Raw genomic sequence first — 10,111 nt, forward strand, 5'->3', positions numbered from 1 at the left:
ACAGCCCTACCCCTGGCCTGGGCCAGCCCCTCCCTCGCCCCAGCCTGCCCAGCCTTGGGTGTCGCAAGCTGTGCTACCCCAGACCCACTCAGCCGTGGGCACCAGAAGTATCAGAGCTGGACTAGGAGTTGGGGGCAGCCCTGAGTGGTGGGAGGGTCAGGCGGGGCCCAGGAGGCTGTGTCCCATGGGGAGGCTGTGTCCTGCATTCTGTCCTGTGGACATACACTGGCCACAGCCAGGGGCCAGGGCAGGAGGTGTGCAGGCCTCTCTGGTGTGGAGCTAGAGGACGTCCGTGGCTCCAGGGTATCCAGGACTTGCACTGCAGCTGGCCCAGGCCTGCCTAACTGAGCAGGGAGGCACCAGTGTGAGGGCTTCCCGCTTGCCCCCCCACCCCGGCTTCTGCCATGACGGCCCCATCCCAAAGACCAGGGCCCTGAAGGCGGGTGGATGGAGCATCCAGCTCTCTGCAGGCTGTACCCTGGAGGCTGAAGCCCACCCTGAGGACCCAACAGACGGGGTCCTGTGGAGTTGGCCACACCCTGTTTGGGCTCCAGCAAGCTCAGTCCAAAGAATGCACGTTGGCCTCCGGACATCTGGCCTCTGCAGAGCTACCAAGATACAATCTGTGGTTGGCATCGGGCCGGGCAGGTGGCAGTGGCTTCCGGCCTTGACTCCTCCGCAGGTGCCCAGGGGGGTGGGGCGCGGCTTGGCTCCATGGCAGCTCCTGGTGACTCTGTGGCAGCTCGGTGGCAGCGGGGCCTGCAGATGCCGCTTCCATGGATGAGCAGGGAGGCCTCCCCGCCCTGGACCAGGCTCGTCTCCCAGAGGGGAGGCCAGACGGGGTACAGGGGAGAGCAGGGCTCTGGACAGAGCCCACAGTGGTCAGCTCTCCCCTGGGACCTTGGCCTGTCAGGGGCCACGGAAGTTCCCTTTCCTGGGCCTGCCAGGTATGGGTGCTGGCAGGTGCTGGCAGTGTGGTGCCGGCTTGCCCAGCCCCCTCTCTGCCCCCCAGTGTGGCGTCGGGGCAGGGCTATCTGCAGACTCTCCTTCATTTGTCACGGCCACAACCCCCAGCCTGGCGATGGGGTATTCCCACAGCCACCAGGGCTGGGAGGGGACTCCATGGGGAAGGATCAGCCTCCCCTTCCAGCGCCCAGGCCAAAGGTGACGGTCTGGCAGGGAGGCCCCCCTGCCTTGCCGGTCACAGCTTCCTCCGGCCGAGGTCTGGAGCCCTGGGGCCTCTTCTGCAGGCCCAGCCCTGCTCAACCGGAACACCAGTCAATGCCCACCTGCAGAGTAAGCAGGGCCACTGCCCTCCACCAGGGGAAACTGAGGTCCAGGGCCGCCTGAGGAGGCAGAGCTGGGGCCTGCACCTCCCTGGTCTGCACAGCCCGGAGAGCACGAGCCTGGCAACGGAGACACCTGCCTTTGCTTCGGGCCCTCCGGCTCCTTCTCCTGCCTGGCTGGGCCCGGCCCGCCCCTCCTCGAACCCCCTCTCAAGCACTGCCCAGAGCAGGCCGGGATGAGGCAGCGCCCACCAGACGCCCGCTGGGCCAGGGCCTGGCTGCACAGGTGGGTCCCCGACGGTGCTTCAATAGCAGTCGCCTGGCTGGAGGGGAGTGAGTGATGACAGGCGGAGACCCAGAAAACAGGACCCTGGGCCGTGCAGGGAGACAGGCTGAGACCAGATGAGAGACGAGGAGACAGGGAGGAGCAGGCAGGGAGCCAGAGCCAGGCGTCTGGGCGCAGACTCCGCCGGCCTGTCTGGCTCCCCTGTCCCGGCTCTGTGCCTCATCAGGGTCATCAGCCACTTAGCTGGAATTCCCCTGGAATGTGCATCTCTGCTGGCCGTGGCTGGGGGCCCCGGAGGAGGGAGCGGGTGGGCGGCTGCAGAGGGTCCAGGCTTCCCAACCAGCCCCTGCACCTGGCATGGAGGACACAGGCTGCCCGACCTCAGCCTGGATGGGCTTCCCTTCCAGAGTCAGCCGGGGATGACATGTTTGCCGTGGAGGCCCTGGGCTTGGGAGGTGGGGGAAACACCTGTTGCTCACCCAGCCTGAGCAGGGGTCTGGGGCAGGAAGGCCGGCTGGGGAGGGAAGCCCAGGGCGGTGAGCTGTCTCCCACCCTGGATGTCCCAGGTTTAGAGCTGGGCCACTTATGGCTCAAGCATCCACACTGTCCCAGCCCCAAGGGGCCAGAGCCAGAACGGCCAGCACAGGGGTGGTTGGCCCAGGTTGACCCCGACCCCTGCCTTGCCTGGGGTCGCTCTGGCAGGAGCTGCTGGCTGTCCTTGGTCACCACCCCCAACATGACTTCCCAGAACCTCAGGCTGGCCCGCTGCCTGCAGACATCCTGGGAGGGGCCATGTCTCCCATAAAGACCTCCTCTGGCCCAGTTCCCCAGCCCTGGTCTCAGGCTGCAGCCTGGCTGGACCTGACCAGCCCTCCTGGCACCAAGGCCCTGGCCCAGCGCCCTTAGGGACTGTCCTGGGATTGAACATGATGGGAAGGTGAATGTCCTGTGGCCCCCAGAAGGTTGTCACGGGGTCTGGAGCAGCCTCTCAGTGGCCAGCCTGAGGGGCAGCAGGACCCAGGGACAGGGCTCCCAGCTGTGGGCAGGAGGCTGGCTGGCCCGTCAGGTGTGGACATGTCAGCCTGAATGTCCCCTCTGTGTTGGCGTGTGTGGGAGGGTTGCCCTCCCTGGCCTGACCCGGGGCGCCTGGGTGTGAACCCTGGGGTTGCAGCCGGGACAAGCTGGCCCCAGGAGCCAGGATCTGGTTAATCCCGCAGTGCCTGTGGCTGGGGGCACCTGTCAGCCTGAGGATGTTCACGCAGGTGCTCCTGTGGGCCACCCAAGGCCAGACCACATGCCCTGACTCATCACCAGGGTTGAGGACCATGAGTGGCCTGGGTGCTTGGGGACACATGGGGCTGAGTGGGGCTATGTAGGCATGTCTGGGGTCCAAACCGATGTGTCTGTGCCCTTTTTTCCAAATCTGCATGTGCCCTGGCGTCTTGTTTTGATGGCTACATGTCCATGAGGGTGGCATTTGGGGTGGGTGGTCTCTGTCCATGAAGGTGGCGTGTGCCAGGGGTCTCTGCTTGTTCATGAGGGTGGTGTGTGGCAGGGGTCTCTGTGTGTCTGTCGGGGGGGCATGCAGTGGGGTCTCTGTGTGTCTGTGAAGGTGGCGTGTGGCCTGGTCTCTGTGTGTCCACGGGACTGCCCCGGGACAGGACTCTGAAGAGCCAGAAGCAACAGGCCTCTTTGGAGCAGGTATCCAGGGCCTGGGCCAGAGCGCTTGGCAGCCAGTGTTCTCAGGAATGGCAGTGGCCAGGGTCCTTGGTGTCAGAGAGGCCCAATGGCTGGGCCCAAGGGATATGCCAGGCCCAGGCCTCGAGTGGACCCACTGAACGGCTGCCCTGGCACTGGGGCTCCGGTTCTGGAAAGAAGATCCCGGGGTGGCCGCGGGAGACTCCCGGTATCTGTGGCCGCCTCCCTGCTTCTGTCCGGGGCCAGCTGTGGTCAGGGCCTAGCTGGCTGGAGTTGGGGCCAAACCAGCAGCTGTGTCCTGGGGCCTTGTTCACTGACTGGGCTTGGCCAAGCTGCCCTTGGGACTCCCAGCTCAGGCTACTCTGAGCTATGGGAGCCCAGGGTCTGGCAGCCGGAGTGTCCCAAAGCCCGGTGTTCTCGGCCTGGCCCTGGAGTGACATCAGCTCAGCCTGGGCAGCATGTCTGGGTGTCAAACACACCCCTGACCCTGCCATCAGCAGTTCTGTCTGCCTGTGTGCCTGACGGTGGCCCAGGTAGGCCTGGCACGGAGGGCTTGGGGACAAAGGGACTTTGTTTGGGAGGATGGGGCAGCCCCCACCCCGGAATGGTGACTCACAGCACCAGTGTTGCAACAGCTGATGTGTCATGCGTGTGACCTGGCTAGGCAGAGCCTCCTGCCCACGCCTGTGCCCATGGCCCTCGGGGCTGCTCTGCTGGGCCCCAGGTGTGTGGGGGGAGATGACAGCAGCATTGTACCAGGGAGGCCAAGCAAAGCCGTCGCCAAAAGGAAGCGTCTCAATGGAACCTGGCGCCCTCTCCTGGCCTCCTGATCCTGGAGGCCCCCCCCGCTGGGCAGGCCAGCCTAGGAGCCACAGGGAATCCCGTCCCAGGCCTGTTCCTGCTGCCACCCAGGAGGTTGCAGGACGCCCTCAGCAGCAGGACACACTGGGGCTGGATGGGGTGTTGCCTGGCCATTGCTCTGGGGCCACATGCAGCTGCTCTGGGACTGGGGGTTCCACAGGGTCTGTCTGGAGGCAGAGGGCGGCACTGGAACCCTCTGTTGCCACTGGCAGGTACGTGGGCCTGGCTCTGGCCATCCATCATCCCCGGGGATCAGAGGCGGCGAGGCATGGGGTCTGGGGGAGGCTGGGCCAGCCGAGACCCTCAGACGCCACTGTGGGGACGGGCCGGGGCTTGGGTTTCCTTCTCCTTGGGTCACTGGGCGAGGTCAGGCCTCAGGTCAGCGGGGAGGCAGAGTAGGACTCTGGCCCCACCGGGGCTCCTGTCCTGCGGAGCGGGCCTTGAGGCCCTGCCGCCTGTGGCACTTACACGGTGGTGCTTACCCTGGGGGATGAGGCTGCCGGGCACCCTGAGGCCCAGCTTCTCAGCCGAGAGCTTCCTCACCGGCCCCTCCCCGGTGTACTTCCTCAGTCCAAGGGCGCCAGCCAGCCCTCCCAGCCAGCTGCCTCTGCCCAGCCAGCCCTCCCGGCCACCCCCCATCCAACCAATCCTCCCTCCAATGGAACCCCACAGTGGGAGACACTCAGGTCTCAGGAGGAAGGGTAGGGGGCTCCAGAGATCCCCCTGGGGGACTCGGGCATGGCGGGAGCCTGCTGGCTGCAAGAGTGGGTGGTGAGAGAACAGGGTTATTTGCCGTGGGTGACTGAGCAGGTTGGCAATGGGTGGCCCCCTGGGTGCCGAGTGGCCGTGGGGCGGGGGCTGAACCTTTGCCTGGAACGTCGAGGTCTGCAGGGGTGGAGAGAGCAGGGAGGTGTGGGGAGGTTTTATGTGCACACTCCTTGGGCAGGGCTGAGGGGGGCCGGAAGGGGCCCCAGGTCACAAAGGAAGGGGTGGGTGCCCACAGAGGCCAAGATGATGGGGGGGACTTGGACAGGGGCCTCTGGGTGAGGGCTGGAGGCAGCTCAGGGAATCCCAGGAGTGCTGGGTGGCCGGGCCCAACAGTCCTGAGCAAGGAGACCCAGGGGCTTTGAGCTGTGCCCCCTCAAAAGCCTCACTTGAGGACCTGAGATTGGCCAGGCCTGGGGGACTGACAGCAAGGCTTCAGGACTGGCCTATGTGGGAGTGAAGACGTCAGCTCAGCCTGGAGAATGTTCCTCAGAGAAAAAAAACAAGGAAGAGCCAAGCCCCTCCCCAATTCCCTGGGGCCGGAGTGCAAGTTACCTGGACCTCGACCAAGAATCAACACCTCCTCTCTCCTGCTCTGGCCGGCCTGCTTCAGGATGGGCTGGCCACAGCTCCCTTGGTCTCCCTGGGCTCCTAGACAGGCCATTCCCGTGCATGTTACGGGTCTTATGGTGGCACAGCCAGGGCACCTGGGTGGGGGTGCAGGAGGAGCACCGCTGCCCCCAGACCTCGAGGGCTCTGTGCTGGACAGCCAGCCAGGGAGAGGGTGATGGCAGGGGCCGGGCAGCTCATAGGGGCCACCCTGCTGCAGATGGGATGCCGTGTCTGCTGAACTCTGGGAGTGGAGAGGGTCTGTGACACCCAAGGCTGGAGGGATCCAGAGCCCTGTCCACCTCCAGGCGGGCCCATGTGGGTCCCCGAGTGGAGAGGGACGGAAGGTGTGGGGCAGAGTGCAGCGCTGGCGGCTTGAACCATCATCTCCCCTCTCACCTCAGGGGCCTGCCACCAAGACTTCCATCCACCCGTGGAGGCATCCTCCATGTCTTCTCTGCCGCCCGCCCTCTCCTCTCTTCTGATAAGGACACCACAGGAGCAGGGCACACCACGACCTCTTCATGAACGACACCTGCAGAGACCCACTTTCCAGATGGGGTCACCTTGATCAGTGCTGGGGTCAGGACTCGAAGTGTCCTCCCCCCTGCTGGAGCCTTGACAGTCATGGTCCAGCCAGGAACGGCCCCAGGCGGGCTGAGGAGACCACATGTCTGAGGACGGGGACTTTAGGAAGATCCTAGGAAGACTCAGCATCACTCTGCGTCTGGGGGCGGCCACAGGCCTGTCTGCGGTGCCTGGAGCCAGAGTGACTTCCTCAGAGGGCAGGACCAGGGCCCTCCAGGAGGGCGGGGGAGGGGTGCCCCTCCTGGTCCCTGCAGGGACATCCTGAGGGGGACAGAGCCCTCAGCTCTCTGCCTCCCCTGCAGATCTTGCCCCACTCCCTAGGGGTGTGGCCCTCCTCCACGTGGTACGCTGTTCCTGCTCCCTCCACACGCCCCCCTCGCCCATGGGCGAGATACCCGCCTGGCCTGGAGAGTTGGTTGCTGTGTGTCCCAAGCTCCCCCATGGAATTGGGTTCAGCGGCCTGACCACAAGTGTCCTGGGGCCGGCTGCTTCCTGGCCCCAGCCCTGGGGGTGGGTGGGGAGCTGGAAGGCCTCAGGCCCAGGAGGGCTGCCGGGGGGAGGCGACTACAGCGAGTCCACTCTTGAGAAGAACCACGGGGCAGGGAAGCCACCAGGGATTGGGAAGGTGTGGGCTGGTGTCCTGACAGGGAGAATTCACACGGAGTTGGGGTGTCAGACCAGAGAGACCTGGGGCTGAGAGGCCACGGCTAGTGGGGAGCAGGCTCCATTTGGGCCCAGTGGCTGCCTGGCTCCAGGGAGCTCACGACACACGGCTGTCCACAGGTCCCAGGACCACACGTCCACAGGTGGCCACTCCGAGGATGCAGGCTTTAGCACCCTGTCCCCTGAGTCCTGACGTGTTAGACAGTGTGAATGGGGACGGTCGGCCCTGGGAAGACTTTGTTTTGGTTTGATGTTTTTAGTTGCATATGAATTTCCATTGTTTTTTTTTTTTGAGTCGGAGTCTCACTCTGTCACCCAGACTGGAGTGCAGTGGCATGCTCACAGCCTCCGCAGCCTCGGCCTGCTGGGCTCAAGTGATCCTTCCCTTCAGCCTTCCAAGTGGCTGGAACTACAGGTGCATGCCACCACGCCTGGCTAATTTTTTGGTTTATTGTAGACATGAGGTCTCGCCAAGTTGCCCAGGCTAGTCTCAAACCCCTGAGCTCAAGCAATCCTCTCGCCTCCACCTCCCAAAGTGCTGAGAGTACAGGTGTGAGCCACTGCACTCGGCTGAAATTTCCATTTTTACAGGTCAGAATTAGTTGCACACTGGAGTTTTAGACTTTTTCCCAGGGAGTTCTGTGCCTCTGAGCCAAGTTTTCCATGGGGTCAACTCCTTGGAGCTGCGCAGAGATCTGGGAGTCCAGCCTGTGGTCTGAATCTGGCTCTGCCACCAGCCATGGGTCCTCAGCAAGTCACTGTCTCTCCAAGCACATGTATGCCAATTCCACCAGCAGGCAAGACATCCCAGGGAGAGATGGCGGGCAGGAGCCGGGCCCTTTCTGCTCCCACTGGTCCCAGCCCCGGCTCCTTGTCCTTGTCCACGATCGGTGCATGTGGGCAGTGAGTCCTGGCTCAGCCATCAGGAAGCTCACACCTGCTTGCAACGAGAGCCCTGTCAGGGCTGGGACACCGCTGGTCCCTCCTTCCTTCTGAAGGTGGGCGAATCACTGATCCCCCTTTCCTTCTAGGGCTTTAGCCCGAGACCACCTGCTACCTTTAAAATAATCCACTGGGCTCGGTGGCTCAGCCTGTAATCCCGCGCCTTTGGGAGGCTGAGGTGAGTGGATTGCCTGAGCACGCGGGTTCGAGACCCGCCTGGGCAACTTGGCAAGACCTCATTTCTATAATAAATCAAAAATAAGCCAGGCGTTGTTGCGCGCGCCTGTAGTTCCAGCTACTTGGAAGGCTGAGGTGGAAGGATCGCCGGACCCCAGCAGGTCGAGGCTGCAGTGGCTGGGAGCGGCCACTGCACTCCAGTCTGAGTGACAGAGTGAGACCCCAACTCAAAAAAAAAAAACAACTAAAATAATCCAAACCTGGCCAGGTACGGAGGCTCACACCTGTCATCCCAGCACTTTGGGAGGCAGAGATGAGAGGATTGCCTGACTCCATGGCTTCAAGACCAGCCTGGGCAACATGGCAAGACCTGTCTCTACGATAAATCAAAAAATTAGCCAGGCATGGTGGCATGTACCTGGGGGTCTAGCTACTTGGAAGGATTGCCCGAGTCCAGCAGGTCGAGGCAGTGGTGTCCATTAACATGCCTCTGCACTCCACCTGGGCAACAGAGGGAGAACCCTACTCAAAACAATAAAATCGTCCAAGCCTCTCCTAGATGTACGGCCTGAGAACTCAAGAGAGCAATGAAAGGGCAACTCAGGGCGGGGCACGGTGGCTCACGCCCATAATCTCGGCACTTTGGGAGACCGGAGGTGAGAGGATTACCTGAGCCCTGGGTTTGAGACCGGCCTGGGCAACTAGGCGAGACCTCACTTCTACAATAAATCAAAAAATCAGCTGGGCGAGGTGGCGCATGCCTGTTGTTCTAGGCACCTGGAAAGCTGAGGCGAAAGGATCGCCTGAGCCCAGCAGGTTGAGGCTGTGGTGGCCGTGACCATGTCACTGTACTCCAGCCTGGGCTCCAACTCAAAAAAGAAAAGACAACTCAGAGCGTGGATTCCATCCTGCCCCCATGGCAGGGACACAGCTGCACACGGAAAAGGGCCCGTGGCTGGTCACGCGTCCTGGGCCGCCCTCGGTTCCTTTTGCATAATGCTCACTTCTCATGACGTGGGAGCAAGATAAGGGCACCCTGGGCTTTGATGGTGCGCTGCGGTGCGTGAGCTGGGACCGGGGTGTGGCCAGCAAGCTCTCTTTCCTCAAGACAGAATCTGGGAAATCTGGTCAACAGGGCAGGACCGATTCTTGGAACCCGGGCCAGTCTGAATGGCAAGAGGGTGCTGCCTTGTGCTCGGCGCCCAGCGCCGGCCTTACAGGGACAGTCTCTCCAGAAAGACCAATGTGCGAACTTAAAACAAGAAACGGGCAGTTTTAAGATTCTTCCGTGTTTACCCACAGCAGCGGGCCGGCAGCTCAAGCACAGATGGATTAACTTAACCCACAAACCCCAAGTTCTGATACAAAAGTCTTTTTAAAAATAAGTTAAAATCCACGGACACCCGCATTCCAACTTAAACTCTTATCTACACACACGTACAATATCCGTGACTAGGTCACAAGCAAACACCGATGACATGTACATGAATGCCCTGGAGAGAGACGCAGACGGCGCGAGGCCCAATGAGCAGCCAAGTCCGATCTTAAACGGAGGCGCGTCGGACGAGTTCCACGGGAGCCACGAGAGTGTCCGGGTGGCGGCCGGGTCTCTGTGCAGTCGCCAGGTGGATGGTGAGCCCCAGAACGGCTCCGGGGGTGCCTGGGCGGGGGGAAGGTTCCGTTCTGCTTTCCTCAGAGACCATGGCCAGGCTGGGCTCATGCGGGCTGAAGCCTGCGACCGGACACTCTCCGCGGGCCACACTGTGCTGGCAACCCCCGATCTCCTCGGTCCAGATGTAGAGGCCGCCGGCAGGCCACGGGCGGCAGGTGGGGTCCCGCCCTGCGAGGCCGTCCGCTGCCGCGCGCGCTCAGGGGATGCCTTCCCTCCGCTGGCAGCACTGCGAGGGTGGCGCGGACCAGTCGTAAATGTAGGACAGGCGCAGCTGCACCTCCCGCGCGCACAGCCGGCCCTCGCGCGCCAGGGTCCGGTGCTTCTCCAGCATGTCCTCCAGGCTCTGCTTGTGCGTCACCAAGTACTGGTTGCTGCAGCCGCGGGACCTGTACTCCGTGTCGAAGCGCGGGTCGTGCTCGCGCTGCACGTCCACGGGCGCCAGCCAGGCGCCCAGCGACACGTCCTCGCTGTGCCAGGCGCGCAGATACTCGCGGCTGACGCGCAGGTAGCGCACCAGGTCGGCCGAGAGCACGTAGCCGCCGCCCAGCGCGTAGGGCAGGTAGT

At 63.1% G+C, this 10,111-nt stretch overlaps 2 protein-coding genes across 2 annotated transcripts in view; one reads left to right on the plus strand and one right to left on the minus strand.

The window, feature by feature from the left end:
* The window catches only part of UBE2J2 (ubiquitin conjugating enzyme E2 J2), a 28,382-nt gene extending 23,928 nt beyond the window's left edge, over window positions 1–4,454 (plus strand). The window contains exons 8-9 of the mRNA XM_021707850.1: window positions 4,388–4,392; window positions 4,426–4,454. The gene's annotated coding sequence lies outside the window, so the exon portion shown is untranslated. The remainder of the gene's footprint in view (window positions 1–4,387; window positions 4,393–4,425) is intronic.
* Window positions 4,455–9,143: 4,689 nt separating this feature from the next.
* Window positions 9,144–10,106, minus strand: B3GALT6 (beta-1,3-galactosyltransferase 6; the record flags this gene model as incomplete). Its single annotated transcript, XM_008048685.2, has 1 exon — window positions 9,144–10,106. A coding segment is annotated over one exon (363 nt), but the record flags the coding sequence as incomplete, so codon positions are not given.
* Between the last annotated feature and the right edge of the window lie 5 nt (window positions 10,107–10,111).

Source organism: Carlito syrichta, unplaced genomic scaffold (assembly GCF_000164805.1).
Source record: "Carlito syrichta isolate Samal-C Ts95f unplaced genomic scaffold, Tarsius_syrichta-2.0.1 Scaffold126499, whole genome shotgun sequence".
In the NCBI taxonomy this organism is placed as follows: Eukaryota; Metazoa; Chordata; class Mammalia; order Primates; family Tarsiidae; genus Carlito; species Carlito syrichta.